The following is a 23,038-nucleotide window of genomic DNA, read 5'->3' as shown; positions in this document are numbered from 1 at the left end:
TGATCTACGGAAAAGTTTATCCACAGATCAAAGAAAGCATTGGAATGGCAATGTAGCAACCGTTTTCGCATCTTAAATATTCTGTTCAGTACATTTGGAACATTTCTTGCGTAGAATTCGTTTGTAACCTTCTGTTTAACCGTGCAAATAGACCTGGAGCGATATTTCTCAGTGAGAGATGTCGCGTTGCGATGCGATGAAATGCGATGAAAAGTTCATATATAAAAAACAGCATCTAAACGTCGTTGCCATAGAAATACATAGAACTATATCATCACAGTAGCCAAAGAAATGTCTCGCCCAGCGATTTTCCTTTGTTTGCTAAATTGAGCTACTTTGCGAAATATCTCACTGAGAAATATCGCTCCAGGTCTATTTGCACGGTAAAGTTTTCCAACATGTCTGGTGAAGAAATTGACCAACGCAAGAAAAGCGTTTTCATTCAAGTGAGTTAATAGATACGTTTTTTTGTATTACATTAAAATGATTGCCTGCTGTCTTTATTCTACAGCGTCCCAAACGAAAATTATCTTCCAAATTCGACGATGCGTTCGATCGAAAGTACAAAAATGCCGTAAAAGCTTATCATAACTACATGGAGGGATTAAATTTAGTGCTGAAAGAAAAAGGTAAGCGCTTAACGGACACTCCTCCATCTATTTAGGTGTAGATTGAAAATTATTCTTCGTAGAGGCGAAAATGTGCAAAATCCTGCATAAACGTAGCGTACCGCTTTGGTTTCAAGAGTTAACCGACGAACAGTGTGCGATCTGCGACCAGTTGCTCGATGCCATTGAGGATGATACGAACGAGCGTACTTTTTATCGCACGAAAACACTGCTCCGCAAGCTGGGCATCTATCCTATCTGTTCGAAAAGCATCTTACGCACTGCACTCATTCTCTGTAGCGGGAATGATATATCGTTCATCTGGATCATCCTCGAATTGCATTACATACGCCGTCCGCGAAAGGACGGCACTCGCTGTGCAAAGGACTATACGATCAATGAACGGTTACTTCTATCGGCAATTGCACACTTGGATATGCTGACCACACTGCGTGGTTTGGAAAAGATCTTACCACCGAAGAAGGTCCCAAATGATACATCGCAAGTAGATGCAAAAAGGAAAGAAACATCCTGTCCAAAATCTTCTCCCTCTTGTGGCAAATCTCCTTACGCATGCCGTCAAAAAGTTATCAATAGCGGATACACCGTACCGGTTCAGGTTCAACCGCATCGTGACGAATTTCTAGGCAGGTATGAAAAGTACCGAGACCCGGAATACGTCATACGCAATGAAGAGTCCCGTTGGTTTGCACGATATGGAGGTTCAGGGCGCAATCTCTCTTCCTGTGATTACATCTACTCTGTCGACGATACACAACAAGACAAATGCTCTACGGCAAGCAGTGATCATTCGATAAATAGCGCCAGTGCTGTCGTGATGGCCCTACTGGATGATCACATTCGTAACATGGTCGCCCGGCAAGAATGTTGCCAGCTGCTCTGTCCCAAACATCACCAGCTAGACGAACAGGGGGCACAGTTTTTGGGAATTCTAAAGCGCAACACTTCCGCCCGGGCAGTCCTGATGGAGGCGGTACGCGCACAATGTGTACAATGGGCGGACGAGGAGCTACAGGACGATGCTAAAAGGCAAGTGGAGAGTTTAATCAAGCGGCTCGTTGATGAAGCGGTTACAATGGCGATCCTGGAACCGGCCAACGAATGTCCCGACTGTCGGGAACGATTTGAAATGCAACAGAAACTTTTGAAAGGACAAAAGTGTACCTGCGTGGAATCGGATGGTTCCAGTACGCTTGTACCTGAGTCAATAGCGAATTTGAAACAGCATTACTTTAAATTCTCTGACAAACTGGTCCCATTTGAGTTTAATTATGACAACATATTCAATGGGTATGAGCAAAAGGAACCGGTTTGTCCCATTAAAAGTGCCATACAGCGTGCACTCGGGGTGGAGGAAACCAGCACCATACGGGACATAGACATTGAGCACGCCATCGAGAAGTTTGCTAAGATGACATGGGACGAAGAGAAGAAACACTGGCAGGAACAGATGGGAAAGGATAGGGTTCAACCGGAATCCCCACCTAAGCCAACTGATCCACTTGAAGTAGACTATATAGACACGAAGGATGTGTCCCTCTTGCAGGATCTCCTAAAGGTAACTCCGAATTGTTCGTGATAGTGTGCACCTCTCATCTGTGTCCATGTTTTTTGCAGCGTGCACTTCGCCGACTTGCCGAACATCCGAAGTATTTCCTAGCCACCTTTCCTTGTGCTGATAAGCTACCAATCTTGAAGGCTTGGATACGACATCGATACGGAGTGCCCATTACACCAAAGGAAAGAAAAACCGGATTGCTGGAGAGTAAACATTTCTGGGACTATCTCACACCGCGTGCGACCACTATGCGATGGCCAACGCGAAAAGAAATCGGCATGCAGTTGCAGGTAAACTGGAATTATAAATCGAAATTGGAATCGACGGTACGTGTTCATTTTGTTGGCATTTATCATTTTGAATAGCTTTTCTTTAGCTTCTTTCCCGCTTGTTGCAATTTTTCAGGCTGGCAATTTGATGTACAAATTCTATAGAAAGTTTAAAAATGTTCAAATACAGGAAGGTCGCATTTTGTGGACCAGTATGATGCCTTACCACTCCGGACCGGACAGCTTTCGGCGAACGTTTTCGGCTTACTTTCCGAATTGTGAACCAAACATGATACCTCAAGTACGTCCGTGGTGTCCTTTCCAGTACCGATCGATGCCGAAAGTGAAGGGCACCAACAGTAGAAGCCGATTTTAAGCCTTTTGCAAATGAATTTAATTGAAAAGTATATATTTTCAATAAGGTAATGTGTTGTATTGCACTTTCTAATTTAATACCCTTTTACTTCTAACCTGCATGTTCTCACTGGAATCAATGATAATGGAATGCATTAAGTTGGCCTAACGACTAAGCTATAAAGCGAACCAAATAACCACAGATTGGTTTTGTGGGTTTTTGGGTCCTTTTTTAAACTTCCCATCTCTCTCTCTCTCATTTACGAATTAATGTAGAATGGCCCTTACAAAGTACGGCAAAATATCACATACGAATGATTTCCCTCTTCTTACTGTACGCCGCTGCCTAGCGATTCGATCCGGCACACGTTTCACTCGTTCGACAGTGGCCGTCCTTCTTCGCCACCACTGGACTGTCCTTTTGGGGCGCGTTTTCGATTCATCCAAAGCCAATTTCGCTGCTGGAAATAGTCTTCAATATCGTGTAAGGTGCGCCCTTTCGTTTCTGGCAGCAAAAAGAACAACAGCAGCGAAGCGCCGAACGATGCAAATCCGAACACAAGGAACAGGCCTTGCGTTTTAAGGGCCGCTTTAGCGTATGGGAATCCTTTTGCCACACCAAACAGCAACAGATTGAAGATGGTAAAGAGATAGCCAGCTATTTGGCCACGAATCTTAGCAGGCAACAGCTCACCGATCATTATGCCGGGCATGGTCATAAAGCCGGTGTTGGCACCAATGTAGATCAGTATCAGTACCGCAGCGACATACGTGTCGTACGGGGCTTTTGGTTCACCGGCACGCAGGTACATGAATGCGGCAATTGCGACACAGCTTAACCCGGAACCAAGACCACTGAGTGTAACCATCAGGCGGCGTGGCATCATCAGCAGCAGGAAGCAGTACAGGAATGTAAATGCAAGACGCACGATTGCAGTAAGTACGGCAGCCTGGATGGAGTTAATATCACTTCCGCCCAGATCGGAAATGATGTCCACAGCGTAGAACACTACGAGATACGTGCCGGAGAGTATCTGCAGCACATGGAATGCGTTGATAATGATGAGCGGTTTAATGATGGCCATTTCACCGAGCGACTTCCAAAACGGTGACGGACGGCCGTTGTTTTGCTGCTGCTCTTCTTCGAAACGTTCCGTCAGTTTGTGCAGCTCTTGCTTCGCCTGTATCGGGCAGCCACGGAGCCAAGTTAGTGCTGCCGAGGCACGGTCGGGTTGATCGTTGCGGGCAAGCCACACAGGAGATTCTGGCGCGAAGAACAGCGCAATGAAGGAAAGGAGCGGAAGCACTGTGCCACCCCAGGCCACCTCACGCCAATGGAACTCGCTACCGAGTGCGTACACGAGCAGAATGCCGAGCGAATAGGACACGAACGGGGCACCGATTAGGGAGCCACGTAAGCGTGGTTCCGCTATTTCTGCCAGCAGAATCTGAAATTAAAGACAAAATGTTGGCATCATTTGTTTTGCTGCTCGATTCCGGCGAACGGTTATCTTACTTGTGCCGGGGCAGCTATTAATCCTACGGAGATTCCTGCAACTACACGCCCGAGAAGGAGTACAAAATGAGAAGAAGCTGTAGCGAGTAGCACCCAGCCAGTAAACAGTGGTACAATCGCTAATAAGAGAGCTGGACGGCGTCCCCAACGATCCATTATGGGTCCGGAGGCGAACGATCCGATTGGAGTCGCGAGACTATGTACGCTTGCTAAAAGAGGACGAAAGAAACATTACCTTCAAGCTGCCGCTCAAAACCGTTCCAATGTGCCAAAGGAAACATACCAATCCACGAACCCATCTCAATGTCGATCGCTAGTGATTCGTTGGTATCGTAGAGTTGTGGCAATAACACGGCTGAGTAACCGATTGGCATGCCACAGGCGGCAGCCAGCAGCAGCACAGCCGAAGTGAGCAGTAACTGTAAGAAACGATAAAGAATTCATCATTAGAAAAAGGAAAGGATGTTATTTTAAAAACAAATCTATCCTAAACGCTCACCCAGGGAATCGATAGTTCTTCATAATTTCTTTCGATGGAAAGCGAATCATACACGCAAACGTAGCATGATACCACTTAATCGAAAACAATCAAGCATATCTGTTAGTTTGACGCGCGCGCATCGATTTAGTCACTTGATTGTGGCAATTAAACTGTTGCTTGAATGAAAAAGCCTCATCGAAAGCAGCTTGATTGCCATCAGTACCTACAGCGTCATCGTAATGTGACGCTGTTAGGAAATGGATTGTGATATATGTGTGTACATTCGAGCGATTATTCGATGAAATGCTTTTGCTGGTGGTTGCACCGTCGATATGTTCCTGTGTACTATCATCAAACGCAAAGATTGATTTGCAACGATAACGAACAGCTGATGGTATGCAAAAAGTGCGATTATAATCATCAGAAATTGCTACCCTGTTATGACTACTTCCGAATTCAAACAGTCTACATTGTAATGCTTTGTACCCTCAATTCATAGTAACAGGCAATTTTGCCGTCACTAGCATTAACCAACGCCAAATGATATGCTAATGTGCCAGCTCAACAAAGAGTCCGTTTGTTTGTTTTAAGTAGCATTTTGCATCTGTACGATTAAAATCTCTAATTTCGATTAGAAAAACTACATTGTTTTCCTGTTTGCATGTTGTGCATTTAGCAAAACAAGCAGCATTTATGCGCATTTATCATTGTGTGCACTGTATTAATAGCATCAACAAAATGTTATTGCTCTGTGCGGTTTCGAAGATTATTCTTCCGCAATTATTTACATTACGATACGGTCATGTAACTGTTAGCGGCATTTGTCTTACAGCAAGCTTTGAGCAGCTCGAAAGTATACCTGTTCCGGTTTAAAGCAAACATTCAACAACCTCAGCCACAGGCTGTTAATAATCCGATTAGTCATGTTTACAGTTGGTGTAATATTCAAAATTATAATTGAACCGCCCTATAGCTGTCGCGAAAATTAAATAATACACACCTGATGGAATACCCCTTTCGTGGTGGACACGGTTACAACCTCGGCCAGTGTGTGTTTTTGTTTACTGTCGGAATAGTACGGTTCGCTAGGTTTTGTGCTTTGCTCGTTTGTCTGTTTTGCCGATTCCTTTTCATTCGATGATTCTTTCACTTTGATTTTGTCGTGCTGAGATAGTACCATCGGACCGGTTTCCTTCGAATCCTGTTGGTTGCCGGTTCGTATTATACCATCCGGTAAACATAACTCCGTTTCTAGACATGTGGTATCCTCTGTCCAACGATCTTCAGGTGAATAGCTAATGAGAGATAGAAATGAAATTAGTATACTTTTTTTTTATATTCCACCTAAGCGATGACGTTACTCGTTCATTCAGTGACATTGCTTTAATTGATTGTTTTTTTTTTTGGTTTTGTTTCAGATCATTGGAGCAGGTGCACTGATAAGATATCTGTTGACTAACCTTGGCCTAAGTAGTAAAAAGGGAAAGAGGTAGCACGAGAATTGTAGTTTTCAAGTGGCATAAAACAGCTGTGTCATTGTGTGCTTAATTTGTGTTCCATGCAATCGGAACAGGTTTTGCTGATTTCTCTACTTTACCTAATCCAACATTTCTATGCGGAAAATATTGTTGAGCACAGTATTGAACGGATCTCTCAAAACATAATTTTCTTTACTCGGTAGTGGTTTGCGTTGAGAACCAGAAATGTAAATCATTTTTAAAATAAGCAAACGTTTTCTATTGGTAATTACCTTTCCGTTATCTTCATTGCTGGATAACTTCTACAACTTGTGTGTTAATTAAATTCACAGTAACATCGAATCCTTCCGTTCAGGACACTTGCTTTAATCATATGCACTGAATCAGCTTCTCTGCGGTTAGCGAGGGAAAACTGCCTGAAGAAACCTGCGTAGCCACAATACCACCGCGCTATCCGAACGAACGTAAACGAATGACTGAAACTTTCCTCACGTAAGCGGCACACTTTACAACGCGACAACCGTAGGGAAAGAAGTGCACAGTAACAACATCCGCGAGCGTTGTTAATAAGCGGGAACAACAACGGCGGCCAGCACGCGCTGTTAATTCAAGCCGGCAATCGATGACGTAAACTTTTTGAACGAACACAAACGATGTGCAGTTAAGTATTGGTCGAGATTTCTATATTAATTTATTGTGGAAGATAAATGTCCAAGCAAACAAACAACATCGCAGATAACTAGCAGTACACAAATGGGCCACAATTATTTAAAATAATTAACTCTTAACAATATTTCAGTTCTTGTCTCATCACTTGATTAGTGGCACTAAGAAAATGATTTCGTTCACACCAAATGCACTCATAAACAAGCTTATTTTGAATAAATAACTTTGTGCAAATTTGTACGAACAAAACGAACTTATTTTTGCTCTGCAAAATTATAAATCAACATCGCTTGACAGCTCGATTGTTTACATTTTATTTTAGCCGCCATAAATCGAACGGCGGCTAATTTCTTTCAACGTTTAACGGCGGCTATTGTGTCATGGCTATTTTTTTTTAATACAAACAGCTGTTCTAGGGTTGTTTTTTCTACCCACTTTTTGTTTCTTTCCCCAGTTCAAGAGAGAGAATTGTGCGAATTAATGAATTAGTCGGTCGGTGGTTGATCCGTTTCATATACAATAGAGGAACGTTTTATTTCGTTTCACACATTATAGCGTTTTCAACAACCGTTATCAAAGTAAGGACTTATACCGTACATTTAAATCTATTTCAGTCTTTTCTGCATCGTCCTGTTCCGTCATTGGAGACTCCACGGTGCCGTGATGGTCCAGTTGGGATTATGCGATATGCCGTTGCAAAACCATGATACGGGTACTAAGTAGTCCACAAGGGATGTACCAACATCCGGACAGTTTCGCCGCGCGTAGTATTCCATGCTGTACAGACTCAGATTTAACCCATTGCCAATGGAAATCATCAGCCAAACCAGCACATTTCCCACATCTTTGCCCATCCGCTTCATGACAAACATCAACAGTAAGCCAAGAAACTCCAACTGCACAAACATTACCGGATAAAAGAAACGGAATGTAAACGCCATTATGATCTCATGGAGCACGGCCGAAAAAGTAAATACGGCCACGGTAGCCAGTGGCCTACAGTTACAGAACACATGTTCGACACAATCTTTGTACACGTAGGTGTATAGCCAATCGTGCACCACCACGTTCCATGATCGGATGTATCCGGCAAACGTAGACTCATTCCACCAGTCGCGATAGAACATCCGATCAGCAAACCGTGACAGTTCGGCCACGATATTCATACATGAATGCAGTGAGCAATAGAAGAAACACAGCGTAATCAATGTTCCGGGCAGTAAGCTAGAGAACAGTGACTTTACGAAGCTGCCGGAGCTAATCTGAGCGGTGCCAAAATTCTCATATAACGGTGTCAGCAGTCGTTCCAGGATAAAGCTAAGGAAGAAAACGGCTCCCACCATCTCAAGCGCATGACGAGCTACCACGCGCCAGCGGATCGTTCTCGTTCGTGGATAGTCATCTCGGTATACTAAGGTGGGTGCAAACATAAAGTAGACATACTTTGAAAACGATGGTAGACGACAGGAAGTTTCTGCATGAATCGACTCAAAGTCTGCCTCGTTTTTATCGCTTGTCAATGCTTTCGGTGCGCTACTGCGGACGAAGGCGTGCGATTTCATCATGAAGCGAACCATTTCCATCAGGTAAGCCACACCAGTTGCTGGTGGAAGGTCAAACCACACGTGAGATGCAATTGCAGCAAGGAAAAATCCCCACTGATACAAGATGAACAGTGCGATTGCGGTCCAGTCCCAACATTTTTGTCCAGCAGATCCTACGGAAGCAACATTTCGAAGAGTTACATATAGTAGAGTTTATTCCATGAGATTTACCATGGTTACTTACCCGGATTAGAGGTATTACGTTTTACAGCCCACATTCGGAAGCATGGATAGAGTAAGAAATTGGAAGTTTGCATACAACACCACAACATTACTGCTATATGGAACTTTCCGAACCCAGCTATGATCGGTCGCAATCCCAGATTGATACTGTCGAAACAAACACGGTAAGTTATTACTTTCGATTGTACTATTCCAAAGCCTTTTCGCCTTACCTGCCCGTATCCACAAAATCGTGCACCAAGGTGTTGAGGAAAAGAATTATCAGCATCACGATGAAAATGTGATAAATCGTTTTGATGTGCCTTATTTCGAGCATATCCGTCAACAGGGAATTACGAGCCCTAAACACCTTAATGGGCAATTTTCCATTCAATGTTGAGTTCTGCCTTTGAGAATCCGTACCATTCGATGATTTTCCATTGTACAATTGTTTTCTTTCATAGTTGTTTAGATTAAATTGTTTCACCTCGCTGAACATATCATCCATCGCGAAATCCAATTCTTTCTCCACATCTTTACCCATTCGGTCAACAATCTCCTATAAAGTTCAGAAAAGATGTTGTTTAGAGAATCATAACAATTCTCAAATTGTGAACATATCTCACTTACATGCATTTTCTGTTTCATCTTCTCTATGGCCATATCTTTTACTACTTCCACGTGGTACTCTTTTTGAACTGCAAGAACATTGGAAAAAAATACCATTTCCATTTTTGTTACACTTAAGTGGCTTGTATTGATACACTATTATCCCGAAACACAAGCTTACCATGACTATTGATTGCATTCTGTACGGTAGTTCCGGGTACGCGATCATTATAATCCGTAATGCTAGAACTTTCATTTTCACTACCAGCAACATTCATCGTTCCTCTTAACTTTCCTTCTTTGGACACAAATGTACACCAAACAACACAGCACGCGGATTCTCACAGAGAGAAAAAAACGAAATCAATATATCACTAGAATCATTCCATTCGAAACCTTCTGCTAGACAACGTGTCGCGATCGTATATCAGCACGCCGGTCGTTAAGGAACCGGTCTAAAGTAATGGTGGGCACTCGTTATAGGTGACGGATCTTTCGTACCGGCGATCGCACGCCTATCAAGCCGGAAACACTTTCGGTAAGCGTAGTTTAATCACCGTGAAACAATTGGCAAAAATATCGTCATACAGCGCACAAACGATTGCACCATTACTTCACTTGATTCACCAACAGTTCGCTCGACACGCCTTTCTTTGCGACCCTAACACGGCAGCAATTAGATGCTACATTCGGCACTGAAACAAATTTTAGGTATTAAAATATTATTTTTGCACACGATAGTTTTTTGCACACGATTTGCTGCTACGATAGTTAGCTAACGGGCTCTCGATGAGGAGTATCATTTGTTGCAAAATTGTATCCTGCTTTTATACCGTCATGCATTACAGATCGGCAACATTATTGAAATGAGAACCGTTTGGTCCCGAGTTTCGCAACAACAACAGGTTTTCGAAACTAATGGCTACACGAATACTATTCTGAATACACTCATCTTTTGGCGAATCTTCTCACATCATCCCACACAATTCGTTAGATTATTCATGCGAATCAGGAAATACCTCCACACACACTCTTGATAAGAAAGTGAACCCGAGTCAGCGGTGAAGGTCGTCTGGTTCTGCGAATAGCGCAAACTAATGATCAAACCTTTATTCATGTGAGAAAGGAAAAACTGAAATCCACACGTTAGCTCAAACAGCATACCTTTATTCTCTTTCGAATTCAAACCAAAACTGACTACGTCTGGAGCGCGTGCCGCTTTTATCCTTTACTCGAAACCTGAGGTAACCCTCACTCTCGTGCTCGCCCATCTTAACAAAAACCTTCCCCCGACAGGTCCTTGCAGGCCGGAGGATCTCCTCCAACGCATTACAACCGGTATGGTTTCACGTGCGACGCTGGCGTCGAGGTCGTCAATAGCCCTTCACCGTTGACCTTCATAACATCGTACCGATCATGCAATCGAACATTTGTAGCCTTGTACGATATTCCAGAGCATATTTCCTTCCAGGCCCGAACTGCGTCCACTTGATGACCACCAAATCTCCTTCTTTGTAGACGATTTCCTGTCACGCTCGTAGATTGTAGGACCTGCTTTGCGCTTCTTGCGCCTTGTCGATCTCTAGCAAGATCTAGTTCCTGCCAGAATCTTTCGTTAATCATTATATTGCGCCGGTCGAATTTCCTTCATGAGTTTGCCCAATCGAAGGTCTCCTGCATTATGCATCGGTGCACCAAACATGGCTTCAAAGGGAGATACACCGATGCTATGATGCGGACTGGAGTTTTTCTGGAGATTGTTCGAGCTAGTCTTGCCTAGCTAGCTGGCCGATGAGAAAGGGAAGTTTTTTAACAAACCTTTGAATCTGGTCAATCAAACTTTTTCCCATTTCATGACCGTCAACCTACTATCAATATTCAGATAATCATCACCACGATTCCGGTACAGCTTAAAAGACGGATCGAACAACTGTATGTAGTGGAGTATACGTTATCCAGCTGATAAACGCTAGTCCAGACGCTCGCGCTAACGGTAAAAGATTTTTGTAGACAATCTTTTACCCACAAATCGAACGGCGGCTAATTTCTTTCAACGTTTAACGGCGCCTATTGTGTCATGGTTATTTTTTATTTTATTGAATACAAACAGCTGTTTTAGGGTTGTTCTTTCTACCCACTTTTTGTTTCTTTCCCCAGTTCAAGAGAGAGAATTGTGCGAATTAATGAATTAGTCGGTCGGTTGATCCGTTTCATATACAATAGAGGAACGTTTTATTTCGTTTCACACATTATAGCGTTTTCAACAACCGTTATCAAAGTAAGGACTTATACCGTACATTTAAATCTATTTCAGTCTTTTCTGCATCGTCCTGTTCCGTCATTGGAGACTCCACGGTGCCGTGATGGTCCAGTTGGGATTATGCGATATGCCGTTGCAAGACCACGAGACAGGAACCATGTAGTCAACGATCGAATCTCCGATATTGGGACAGTTTCGACGCGCGTAGTACTCCATGTTGTACAGACTCAGATGTAACCCATTGCCAATGGAAAGCATCAGCCAAAGCAGCACATTTCCCACATCTTTGCCCATCCGCTTCGTGACAAACATCAACAGTAAGCCAAGAAATTCAAACTGCACAAACATTACCGGATAGAAGAAACGGAATGTAAACGCCAGTATGATCTCATGGAACACGGCCGAAACAGTAAACACGGTCACGGTAGCCAGTGGCCTACAGTTACGGAACAGATGTTCGACACAATCCTTGTACACGTAGGTGTACAGCCAATCGTGCACCACCACGTTCCACGATCGGATGTATCCGGCAAACGTAGACTCATTCCACCAGTCGCGATAGAACATCCGATCGGCAAAGCGCAACAGCTCTGCTGCACCGTTCATCCACGCGTGCAGCAAACTATAGAAGGCACACAGGAATGTTAATGATCCCGGCATAATGCTACCGAATAGTGAAAGGACGAAACTACCGGAGCTAATCTTGGCATGACCAAACTTCGCGAATAAAGGTGCCAGAAACCTTTCCAGGATGAAGCTGATGTAGAACACGACTCCCACCACCTCAAGCGCATGGCGAGCTACCACGCGCCATCTGATCTGCTTTGTGCGTGGATAATCATCTCGGTATACCAAGGTGGGTGCAAACAGGAAGTAAACATACTTTGAAAACGTTGGTAAACCGCGATAGGTGTCCGGTGTGTTTGGCTTGGAATCTGCATGCTTCTTATCATTGGTCAATGCTCTCGGGACGTTACTACGGATGAAGGCGTGAGCTTTCATTAGGAAGCGTGTCATTTCCATAAGATACGCCACACCACTTGCTGGTGGAAGGTCAAACCATAGGTGAGCTTTAATGGCAGCAACGATAAAACCGCACTGATACGAGATGAACAGAACGACTGCAGCCCAGTCCCAAAGTCTTTGAGCAGTAGAGCCTATGGAAAAGAATCCAAAACATTAAAATCGTTCATAAAGAGTTTAAAGGCAATCTTTGCTACGTACCCGGCGTAAAGTTGTTGTGGTTTGCAGCCCACATTCGGAAGCATGGATAGAGTAAGAAAGTGGAAGTTTGCATACTACACCACAGCATCAGCGCAATGTGGAACTTTCCAAACCCAGCTATGATCGGTCGCAATCCCAAATTGATGCTGATAGAACACAAAAAGATGAGTTAGAATGCAGCACCTTACATCGAACTATAATTCTTCATCGCACCTGCCCGTGTCAACAAAATCGTGCACCACAGTGTTGAGGAAAAGAATTATCAGCATCACGACGAAAATGTGATAAATCGTTTTGATGTGTTTCACTTCGAATAGATCAGTCAGCAGGGAGTTTCGAGGCATAAACACTTTATCGGGTAATTTACCATCCGATTTTGCACTCTTCCGATGACCTTCCCTAACAAGCCCATCGGTGGACTTTTCGTTGAACAGCTGTTTGAGTTCATAGTTCTTAAGATTAAACTGTTTCACCTCGGCGAACAGATCATCCACTGCGAGGTCCATTTTTTTCTCCACATCTTTACTCATTCGATCGACGATGTCCTATATTAAGTTCAGAGAAGATGTTATTAGCAAAGCACAACAAACTGAATGCACCCTCACTTACATGCATTTTCTGTTTCATCTTTTCTATTGCCATATCTTTCACTATCTCCTCACGGTATTCCCGTTGAGCTGAAATAAAAATGGAAGAAAATTCTCCGTTTACATTCTGTTGCACAATAAGCGCTTATATTACGTTGTAGCCTTTACACACACGTTCTACATACACATTTTTACATAACGAAAATACAATTCCAATCTACAAACATTCTTTGGGCGAAACCATAAAAGCGTTTGCTAGTGTACACACTAGACAACACAGTCCACAACACTTGCTTACCGCGATTGTTGATCGCATTTTGTACGGTCGATTCGACCCGACCATCGTTTGCCCCAGAGCTAGAACTTTCACTTCCACTACCAGCATCACTCATCGTTCTTGTTTTTTTTTTTTCGTTTTTCGTCTATTAATGCTTCTTTTCTTCTTTCGTACGAATGATGTGCACCAATGTCTGATACAGCACGCCACGAGGCTTCCCAGGGAGTTCAGCGTATGAACAACAGCAACGAGTATAATGTGTCCCTACTCCGTGACCGCCAATCAACAACTAAATCTCCGAAGCCTTCCGCTATACGAAGGTGGCCGCGTTCTTGGCACTGCGATAGGGACGTAATCTTTCCACATGTCACTGCGCCGGTCAACTACTTGAGTGTCTGTGTGTTGAGGAAACGGTCCGTAATGATGGAGGGCACTCGTTAAGGGTGCCGAGTGCAGCTGTACTTAAGCGTATTGTCGCACTTTGGACAAACGCACGCACGTAGCAGACTGGGCAAGTGCGAATGGACGCGTAACATTCGTGGTGCATTAGTCACCGTGCAAAGCACTAAGAGGTATCGTTAGCTGATAAAACATCATCATTACACGGGCTAGGTTAAACTAAGAACAAAGCCATTACGCGTGGTGCAAAGATAAATTGAATAGTTAATTTAACTCTGAATCACTATTATGTACTACTGCACAAGCGCAAGGGGCCAGTTGATTTTTTAAAGGAACATGTTCAAAGTCCATCAAGAAACGGAAATGTGAAAAAACCTATTTTCAAACAATCTTCATTTGTTTATGTTGCCAGTTGTGCATGGAACAACATACATAGTAGAGATAAGAACCGCCGGAGACCGTTAATCCGAGTTTCAAACGACTTTTAATATTCTCAGACACAGATATTTCTCAGAACGTTCTTTAAACACAGTAGAACTAAAAATATAAGAAACATTGCAATCGTTTTAATCATTTTTGTTCTAATTTTAATAACTTCGTTCGAGGTCTACGTTTTAGCTGAATAATCTAAGCCTGTCGGGTAGAAAGAGAGAATGTTGTAGAACGTACAACATTATTCCACATTCTAGTATGATGAAGCAGCCCCACTAATTCATGCTAGAGATGAGAATCACAACTCTTTTTAGTGAATCAACTCAGAGTGAATAAGTGGTTATTATGAGTCAGCTCGTTTAACGACTCAGTTCGGAGTCATAAAAAAACCGGCATAAGCGTCTAAGTTAAGGTTCGGTCATTTTACTCACTCATGAGTGTAAGCCTGTAGCCATCGTGAGTAGTGTTGTGTCAAGAGCGAAAGAGGTACCTCAATCGCTCCGCTCATCTGATTGTGCGCGCGCCCGCACAGCCCACGCGAAAAAGAGGTAGCTCCGTACGGAGCGCTACACACAAGAGCACTCCCATTTGAAAATTTCCTTAGGCCTTACCTTTTGTTTGGGAAATTTAGCAAAACTTTAAAAATTGATTTATTTCAATGCGAATTTGTTGCAATAAGTTTCTTTTCACCCAAATAATGCTTTAAAAGAAGAAAAGAATAAAAAAAAACAAAAAAAAAATTAAAAAAACTCAACTCGAAAATTTCATAAGGCTTACCCCTTGCCATTTTTTGAGCAATTTAGCAAAAATTTAAAAAATCGTTTTATTTTAATGCGAAATTGTTGCAATGAGATTCTTTTACCTCAAATAATGCTTGAAATTAAAAAAAGAATAAAAAATCAGAAAAAAATGTAAAAAATCTATTAATTTGTCAATCTACTAAGGTTCATTTTTGCCAAATTTTGCTAAAGCTCGGTCGGTATCTAACGGATCGCCAATCTTTAATCTGTGGTCGATAGATGGCACCAATGGCTACATTTTCTTCTTGGGCGGCTATGCCCTCAAATGTCTGTGCCAGAAGTTATGCGAGGAACCAAGTTCCATACCTTGTTTGAGAAAATGTAAAATTTTTCTCATTTTTGCACCAAGTTTTGCCTATAACTCGGTCGGTATCCAACGGATCGCCAATCTTTAACCTGTGGTCGATAGATGGCACCAATGACTACATTTTCTTCTTGGATGGCAATGCCCTCAGATGTCTGTGCCGGAAGTTATGCGAGGAACCAAGTTCCTTACCCTCTTTGAGAAAATGTAAAATTTTCCTCATTTTTGAGCAATTTAGCAAACTTTATAAATGTGATATATTTTTATGCAAATTTGTTGCAATGTGTTTCTTTTCACTCAAACAATGCTTTAAACAAAAAACATAATAAAAAATCAAAAAAAAAATTTTTAAAAATTTTCAACTCGAAAATTTCATAAGGCTTACCCCTTACGTTTTTTTTGGGAAATTTTGCAAAAAAAATTAAATTGATTTATTTTAATGCCAATTGGTTGCAATGTATTTCTTTTCACTCAAATAATGCTTTAAATAAAAAAAAGAGTGAAAAATAATAAAAAAATCAAAATATTAAAAAAATTAAAAATTACTAAGGCTCATTTTTGCACAAAGTTTTGCCTATAACTCGGTCGGTATCCAACGGATTGCCAATCTTTAACCTGTGGTCGATAGATGGCACCAATGGCTACATTTTCTTCTTGGACAGCCATGCTCTCAGGTGTCCGTGTCGGAAGTTATTCGAGGAACCAAGTTCCTTACCCTGTTTGAGAAAATGTAAAATTTTCCTCATTTTTGCACCAAGTTTTGCCTATAACTAGGTCGGTATCCAACGGATCGCCAATCTTTAACCTGTGGTCGATAGATGGCACCAATGGCTACATTTTCTTCTTAGACAGCCATGCTCTCAGGTGTCCGTGTCGGAAGTTATTCGAGGAACCAAGTTCCTTGCCCTGTTTGAGAAAATGTAAAATTTTCCTCATTTTTGAGCAATTTAGCAAACTTTATAAATGTGATATATTTTCATGCAAATTTGTTGCAATGTGTTTCTTTTCACTCAAACAATGCTTTAAACAAAAAACATAATAAAAAATCAAAAAAAAAATTTTTAAAAATTTTCAACTCGAAAATTTCATAAGGCTTACCCCTTACGTTTTTTTTGGGAAATTTTGCAAAAAAAATTAAATTGATTTATTTTAATGCCAATTGGTTGCAATGTATTTCTTTTCACTCAAATAATGCTTTAAATAAAAAAAAAGAGTGAAAAATAATAAAAAAATCAAAATATTAAAAAAAATGAAAATTTAATAAGGCTCATTTTTGCACAAAGTTTTGCCTATAACTCGGTCGGTATCTAACGGATCGCCAATCTTTAACCTGTGGTCGATAGATGGCAACAATGGCTACATTTTCTTCATGGGCGGCTATGCCCTCAGATGTCTGTATGGCTGTATAGATGTCTCAGATGTTTCAATAAAAATGCCAATCTCCTAAGGCTGTATAGCCTGAGGCTTTTTTTTGAAGTAATATTGCAAAATTTGTAAATGTGATATATTTTAATGCTGCAATAAGTTTCTTATCACTCAAATAATGTTTTAAAAGAAGAAAAGAATAAAAAATAATAAAAAACTAAAAAAATAATTTTCAACTCGAAAATTTTATAATGCTTACCCCTTGCCATTTTTTTGAGCAATTTAGCAAAATTTAAAAATTCGTTTTATTTTAATGCGAATCAATTGAAATGAGTTTCTTTTCACTCAAATAGCGCTTTAAATATAAAAAAGAATAAAAACAAAAGATAAATAAATAAATTCAAAAAATTTGAAAAATTCCTAAGCTATAGCCTTAGTGGGTCAAGAGCGAAAGAGGTATTTCAATCGCTCCGGTCATCTTATTGTGCCCGCTCCCGCACAGCCCACGGGAAAAAGAGGTAGCTGTATCGCAGGAATCGCTCCTGCGTGCAGCGCTCCTTGTGGTGCGAAACTTCGCTCCTGGGAGCGCATCGCACAATCGCTCCTGTGTGCAGCGCTCCGTGTGGAGCTACCTCAAGCGCACCGCACACTTTAGAGAGCGAGAGCGGTGCGCTCCGCTCTTGCAAAAAAGCTACTTGACCCTACACTAATCGTGAGTCGAGTTGCAACAAGAGTAAATACGTGAGTTGAAACGAAAATGTGCGAGTGAGTTGAAACGAAACTTTTGATTAACATGAATTGAAACGGAATACATTTGTACATACCCAAACTAGCCAAATGAATATACTGCTCGCTATGCCTAACTATAAGGGCCCCCAAAATTTTTGGCGCTACCTCTGATCGGTCATAGTGGATCTATGGACTAGCGATCCTTTAGTTTTGGGGCCCAATTATTATTCCGCTTAGGGCCTCCGAGAAGCTTGATCCGCCACTGCTCCTAACGCTGATAAATTGTTGTATTTTAATGTGAATTTATAAAAATAAGTTTCTTTTCACTCAAATAATGCTATAAATAAAAAAATGCTATAAATTTGCCAATCTCCTAAGCAGAGGCGGATCCCGTTTCATGTCTTTGCTGATCAGACTAGCCCACTTGTTCGCTTATACAGGTTTGATAGTTAGGCAGAGCGAGAAGTATATTCATTTGGCTAGTTTGGGTATGTACAAATGTATTCAACTCATGTTTCAACTCATGTGTTTCAAACGTTACGTTTCAACTCACTCGCACATTTTCGTTTCAACTCACGTATTTATTCTTTTTGCAACTCGACTCACCACGGCTACATGCTTACACTCATGAGTGAGTAAGTTAAAAAAGAGTCGCTAAAACTCCTCGTGGTGAGTGAACGAAACTCGTTCAATACAACGTTTCAACTCACTATCTCACTCTTACTAACTTTGCACATTTCTAATTCATGCATCAGCTTATGGTTTGATACGAAAAATCTCATATCGTTGTCTGTGGTAAAGGCAGATTATCTGGACATTATACGATCTAGACAAAGAAGAACCCAATGATCGATCCTACAGTAACAACTCTCGAATAGCAATCGCAGCACTCGAGAAGATGTGGCTAAATTAAATTCGTTTATCTTATCATTCTAGTGTTTACAAGACTTCCGAAAAAAAAGAATGGTTGAAAACATTTCTCAACAGGAAACCAATCGAACAAATACATATTCTAAATATGTAGCCTTTTAAATGCAGCATCAGAAGCAGAATTAGATGTACCGATGCACAATAATACCAGACAGAACCAGAAATTTCCACCAGACCGGTTCATTATGGAATTTAAACGAATGACAAAAGACTAGAAGGTCGACTGCAGTCCGGTTTTGCTAGTTAGTTGTTAGTTAAAAAACGGATGAATTTTAAGTTAGTTAGTTAAGAAACGGATGATTCTATGAATTCAAAAACTATGCTAAACAAATAACCTCTGCAGGAATTAATATATCATGGGTTAAATCTTGATCTCGATCTTGAGAGTTAGCGCGAGCGTCTGGGCTAGCGTTTATCGGCTGGATAACGTATACTCTACTACATACAGTTGATCGATCCGTGTCTTTTAAGCTGTATCGGAATCGTGGTTATGATTATCTGAATATTGATGGTAGGTTGACGGTCATGAAATGGGAAAAAGTTTGATTGACCGGATTCTAATTTTTTCTCCTTTATGCTCCGCGGAGCTGCATCTAATCGGTGCTAACCGACTCATAATCCCGATTGTATATCACTCGGTGTGCGCTCTAATCCTGATTCACACGTTTCAGTACTATTCCTAAGGCAAGCCCTTTGAATGTGCCAAATGACTCCGATGCGTTGCAGGAGTCAGCGGCATGCGGCGACGAGCTTTCTTGATGATCCGTTGTTTTGAAACATCATCACTGGACTTAAAAAACTTCCCTTTCTCATCGACCAACTAGCTAGGCAAGACTAGCTCGAACAATCTCCAGAAAAACTCCAGTCCGCATCATAGCATCGGTGTATCTCCCTTTGAAGCCATGTTTGGTGCACCGATGCATAATGCAGGAGACCTTCGATTGGGCAAACTCATGAAGGAAATTCGACCGGCGCAATATAATGATTAACGAAACGATTCTGGCAGGAACTAGATCTTGCTAGAGATCGACAAGGCGCAAGAAGCGCAAAGCAGGTCCTACAATCTACGAGCGCGACAGGAAATCGTCTACAAAGAAGGAGATTTGGTGGTCATCAAGTGGACGCAGTTCGGGCCTGGAAGGAAATATGCTCTGGAATATCGTACAAGGCTACAAATGTTCGATTGCATGATCGGTACGATGTTGTGAAGGTCAACGGTGGTAAAGGGTTATTGACGACCTCGACGGCCTGGAAGGACCGGAATAAGCGGCACGCGCTCCAGACGTAGTTTGTTTGGGTTTGAATTCGAAACAGAATAAAAATATGTTGTTTGAGCTAACGTGTGGATTTCAGTTTTTCCTTTCTCACATGAATAAAGGTTTGATCATTAGTTTGCGCTATTCGCAGAACCAGACGACCTTCACCGCTGACTCGGGTTCACTTTCTTATCAAGAGTGTGTGTGGAGGTATTTCCTGATTCGCATGAATAATCTAACGAATTGTGTGGGATGATGTGAGAAGATTCGCCAAAAGATGAGTGTATTCAGAATAGTATTCGTGTAGCCATTAGTTTCGAAAACCTGTTGTTGTTGCGAAACTCGGGACCAAACGGTTCTCATTTCAATAATGTTGCCGATCTGTAATGCATGACGGTATAAAAGCAGGATACAATTTTGCAACGAATGATACTCCTCATCTAGAGCTTGTTAGCTAACTATCGTAGTAGCGTCGTGCAAAAATAATATTTTAATACCTAAAAATTTGTTTCAGTGCTGAATGTGGCCAGCTAGATAGCATCTAATTGCTGCCGTGTTAGGGTCGCAAAGAAAGGCGTGTCGAGCGAACTGTTGGTGAATCAAGTGAAGTAATGCTGCAATCGTTTGTGCGCTGTATGACGATATTTTTGCCAATTGTTTCACGGTGACTAAACTACGCTTACCGAAAGTGTTTCCGGCCTGAAAGGCGTGCGATCGCCGGTACGAAAGATCCGTCACCTATAACGAGTGCCCACCATTACTTTAGACCGGTTCCTTAACGACCGGCGTGCTGATATACGATCGCGACACGTTGTCTAGCAGAAGGTTTCGAATGGAATGATTCTAGTGATATATTGATTTTCGTTTTTTTTCTCTCTGTGAGAATCCGCGTGCTGTGTTGTTTGGTGTACATTTGTGTCCAAAGAAGGAAAGTTAAGAGGAACGATGAATGATGCTGGTAGTGAAAATGAAAGTTCTAGCAATGCGTGTTATAATGATCGCGAACCCGGAACTACCGTACAGAATGCAATCAATAGTCATGGTAAGCTTATGTTTCGGGATAATAGTGTATCAATACAAGCCACTCAAGTGTAACAAAAATGTAAGTGGTAATTTTTTTTCCAATGTTCTTGCAGTTCAAAGAGAGTACCACGTGGAAGTAGTAAAAGATATGGCCATAGAGAAGATGAAACAGAAAATGCATGTAAGTGAGATATGTTCACAATTTGAGAATTGTTGTGATTCTCTAAACAACATCTTTTCTGAACTTTATAGGAGATTGTTGACCGAATGGGTAAAGATGTGGAGAAAGAATTGGATTTCGCGATGGATGATATGTTCAGCGAAGTGAAACAATTTAATCTAAACAACTATGAAAGAAAACAATTGTACAATGGAAAATCATCGAATGGTACGGATGCTCAACGGCAGAACTCAACATTGAATGGAAAATTGCCCAATAAGGTGTTTAGGGCTCGTAATTCCCTGTTGACAGATATGCTGGAAATAAGGCACATCAAAACGATTTATCACATTTTCATCGTGATGCTGATAATTCTTTTCCTCAACACCTTGGTGCACGATTTTGTGGATACGGGCAGGTAAGGCGAAACGGCTTTGGAATAGTACAATCGAAAGTAATAATTTACCGTGTTTGTTTCGACAGTATCAATCTGGGATTGCGACCGATCATAGCTGGGTTTGGAAAGTTCCATATAGCAGTAATGTTGTGGTGTTGTATGCAAACTTCCAATTTCTTACTCTATCCATGCTTCCGAATGTGGGCTGCAAAACGTAATACCTCTAATCCGGGTAAGTAACCATGGTAAATCTCATGGAATAAACTCTACTATATGTAACTCTTCGAAATGTTGCTTCCGTAGGATCTGCTGGACAAAAATGTTGGGACTGGACCGCAATCGCACTGTTCATCTTGTATCAGTGGGGATTTTTCCTTGCTGCAATTGCATCTCACGTGTGGTTTGACCTTCCACCAGCAACTGGTGTGGCTTACCTGATGGAAATGGTTCGCTTCATGATGAAATCGCACGCCTTCGTCCGCAGTAGCGCACCGAAAGCATTGACAAGCGATAAAAACGAGACAGACTTTGAGTCGATTCAAGCAGATACTTCCTGTCGTCTACCATCGTTTTCAAAGTATGTCTACTTTATGTTTGCACCCACCTTAGTATATCGAGATGACTATCCACGAACGAGAACGATCCGCTGGCGCGTGGTAGCTCGTCATGCGCTTGAGATGGTGGGAGCCGTTTTCTTCCTTAGCTTCATTCTGGAACGACTGCTGACACCATTATATGAGAATTTTGGCACCGCTCAGATTAGCTCCGGCAGCTTCGTAAAGTCACTGTTCTGTAGCTTACTGCCCGGAACATTGTTTTCGCTGTGTTTCTTCTATTGCTCACTGCATTCATGTATGAATATCGTGGCCGAACTGACACGGTTTGCTGATCGGATGTTCTATCGCGACTGGTGGAATGAGTCCACATTTAACGAGTATATCCGCTCATGGAACATAGTGGTGTCCGATTGGCTTTACACATATCTGTACAAGGATTGCGTGGAATACGTGTTCCGTAACTGTCGACTACTATCTATGGTGATCGTGTTCACTGTTTCGGCAGCGTTCCATGAGATCATACTGTCGTTCACATTCCGTTTCTTCTATCCGGTAATGTTTGTGCAGTTCGAGTTCGTGGGTATACTGCTGCTGATAATCACGCAGCGTATGGGAAAGGATACGGGAAATTTTCTGCTATGGTTGGCTCTTGCAATAGGCAATGGATTGCATCTGAGTTTGTACAGCATGGAGTACTACGCGCGGCGAAACTGTCCGGATGTTGGTAAATCTCTCGTGGACTATTTAGTACCCGTATCATGGTTTTGCAACGGCATATCGCATAATCCCAACTGGACCATCACGGCACCGTGGAATCTGCAGTGACGATATAGTACGATGGACCAAAGACTGAAATAGATGTAAGGGTATTAGTATTAGTTCTTTGGTGTTATGTTTAACGAGTAATAAAAGATTCTTAATTCTTACGTTCTTTATGTTTTATTCAATCGAAAACTCCAATCGAGTGTCGTAAAAACACACTCGCATATATTATCACAAATCGTCTGTTTTT

General features: G+C 41.8%; 5 protein-coding genes and 1 long non-coding RNA gene across 9 annotated transcripts in view; 3 read left to right on the top strand and 3 right to left on the bottom strand.

The window, feature by feature from the left end:
- The window catches only part of LOC125768673 (uncharacterized), a 336,169-nt gene that overhangs the window by 242,067 nt on the left and 71,064 nt on the right, over positions 1-23,038 (top strand). The gene's annotated exons all lie outside the window — the stretch shown is intronic.
- On the top strand, positions 60-2,882 carry LOC125768643 (uncharacterized). 3 transcript variants are annotated; one of them, XM_049436625.1, is made up of 6 exons: positions 60-139; positions 388-446; positions 512-629; positions 692-2,187; positions 2,247-2,513; positions 2,564-2,681. In XM_049436625.1, the coding sequence occupies exons 2-6, from the start codon at positions 399-401 to the stop codon at positions 2,603-2,605; spliced, it is 1,971 nt and encodes a 656-aa protein (XP_049292582.1). In that variant the 5' UTR covers positions 60-139; positions 388-398; the 3' UTR covers positions 2,606-2,681. The 3 variants fall into 3 exon arrangements, with proteins under 3 accessions (XP_049292582.1, XP_049292581.1, XP_049292580.1); XM_049436624.1 differs by having other exon boundaries at positions 64-139; positions 746-2,187; positions 2,593-2,882; XM_049436623.1 differs by having other exon boundaries at positions 65-139; positions 2,593-2,882.
- On the bottom strand, positions 2,845-7,245 carry LOC125768647 (facilitated trehalose transporter Tret1-2 homolog). The gene is made up of 5 exons (XM_049436631.1): positions 6,558-7,245; positions 5,808-6,102; positions 4,610-4,745; positions 4,327-4,535; positions 2,845-4,258 (listed from the first exon to the last, which is right to left on the bottom strand). Exons 1-5 carry the CDS (start codon positions 6,572-6,574, stop codon positions 3,182-3,184), a joined length of 1,734 nt encoding a protein of 577 aa, XP_049292588.1. The 5' UTR covers positions 6,575-7,245; the 3' UTR covers positions 2,845-3,181.
- Positions 7,460-10,054, bottom strand: LOC125768649 (sterol O-acyltransferase 2-like). The gene is made up of 5 exons (XM_049436633.1): positions 9,508-10,054; positions 9,348-9,415; positions 8,951-9,276; positions 8,740-8,885; positions 7,460-8,668 (listed from the first exon to the last, which is right to left on the bottom strand). The coding sequence occupies exons 1-5, from the start codon at positions 9,602-9,604 to the stop codon at positions 7,590-7,592; spliced, it is 1,716 nt and encodes a 571-aa protein (XP_049292590.1). The 5' UTR covers positions 9,605-10,054; the 3' UTR covers positions 7,460-7,589.
- LOC125768648 (sterol O-acyltransferase 1-like) lies at positions 11,535-14,032 on the bottom strand. The gene is made up of 5 exons (XM_049436632.1): positions 13,696-14,032; positions 13,420-13,487; positions 13,024-13,355; positions 12,811-12,956; positions 11,535-12,743 (listed from the first exon to the last, which is right to left on the bottom strand). Exons 1-5 carry the CDS (start codon positions 13,787-13,789, stop codon positions 11,665-11,667), a joined length of 1,719 nt encoding a protein of 572 aa, XP_049292589.1. The 5' UTR covers positions 13,790-14,032; the 3' UTR covers positions 11,535-11,664.
- On the top strand, positions 20,279-23,037 carry LOC125768646 (sterol O-acyltransferase 2-like). 2 transcript variants are annotated; one of them, XM_049436630.1, is made up of 5 exons: positions 20,279-20,931; positions 21,026-21,093; positions 21,165-21,490; positions 21,556-21,701; positions 21,773-23,035. In XM_049436630.1, the coding sequence occupies exons 1-5, from the start codon at positions 20,835-20,837 to the stop codon at positions 22,849-22,851; spliced, it is 1,716 nt and encodes a 571-aa protein (XP_049292587.1). In that variant the 5' UTR covers positions 20,279-20,834; the 3' UTR covers positions 22,852-23,035. The 2 variants fall into 2 exon arrangements, with proteins under 2 accessions (XP_049292587.1, XP_049292585.1); XM_049436628.1 differs by having other exon boundaries at positions 20,279-21,093; positions 21,773-23,037.

Source organism: Anopheles funestus, chromosome 3RL, assembly GCF_943734845.2.
Source record: "Anopheles funestus chromosome 3RL, idAnoFuneDA-416_04, whole genome shotgun sequence".
Lineage (NCBI taxonomy): Eukaryota > Metazoa > Arthropoda > Insecta > Diptera > Culicidae > Anopheles > Anopheles funestus.
This window is presented reverse-complemented; position numbering and strand designations above follow the sequence as displayed.

Excerpts from the sequence above, each read along its gene's own strand:
- LOC125768643 (XM_049436623.1), top strand. The coding sequence starts at position 399 with ATGTCTGGTGAAGAAATTGACCAACGCAAGAAAAGCGTTTTCATTCAA. Across the intron at positions 447-511 it reads AGAAAAGCGTTTTCATTCAA|CGTCCCAAACGAAAATTATC; the intron begins GTGAGTTAATAG and ends TTTATTCTACAG. Across the intron at positions 2,514-2,592 it reads AATCGAAATTGGAATCGACG|GCTGGCAATTTGATGTACAA; the intron begins GTACGTGTTCAT and ends GCAATTTTTCAG.
- LOC125768646 (XM_049436628.1), top strand. The coding sequence starts at position 20,839 with ATGATGCTGGTAGTGAAAATGAAAGTTCTAGCAATGCGTGTTATAATG. Across the intron at positions 21,491-21,555 it reads GATTTTGTGGATACGGGCAG|TATCAATCTGGGATTGCGAC; the intron begins GTAAGGCGAAAC and ends TTGTTTCGACAG. Across the intron at positions 21,702-21,772 it reads ACGTAATACCTCTAATCCGG|GATCTGCTGGACAAAAATGT; the intron begins GTAAGTAACCAT and ends TTGCTTCCGTAG.
- LOC125768647 (XM_049436631.1), bottom strand. Across the intron at positions 4,746-5,807 it reads CGAAAGGGGTATTCCATCAG|TTACTGCTCACTTCGGCTGT; the intron begins GTGTGTATTATT and ends CGTTTCTTACAG. Across the intron at positions 4,536-4,609 it reads TGAGATGGGTTCGTGGATTG|CAAGCGTACATAGTCTCGCG; the intron begins GTATGTTTCCTT and ends GTCCTCTTTTAG.
- LOC125768648 (XM_049436632.1), bottom strand. The coding sequence starts at position 13,789 with ATGAGTGATGCTGGTAGTGGAAGTGAAAGTTCTAGCTCTGGGGCAAAC. Across the intron at positions 13,488-13,695 it reads AAATGCGATCAACAATCGCG|CTCAACGGGAATACCGTGAG; the intron begins GTAAGCAAGTGT and ends TTTTTATTTCAG. Across the intron at positions 12,957-13,023 it reads GATTTTGTTGACACGGGCAG|CATCAATTTGGGATTGCGAC; the intron begins GTGCGATGAAGA and ends GTGTTCTATCAG.
- LOC125768649 (XM_049436633.1), bottom strand. The coding sequence starts at position 9,604 with ATGAATGTTGCTGGTAGTGAAAATGAAAGTTCTAGCATTACGGATTAT. Across the intron at positions 8,886-8,950 it reads GATTTTGTGGATACGGGCAG|TATCAATCTGGGATTGCGAC; the intron begins GTAAGGCGAAAA and ends TTGTTTCGACAG. Across the intron at positions 8,669-8,739 it reads ACGTAATACCTCTAATCCGG|GATCTGCTGGACAAAAATGT; the intron begins GTAAGTAACCAT and ends TTGCTTCCGTAG.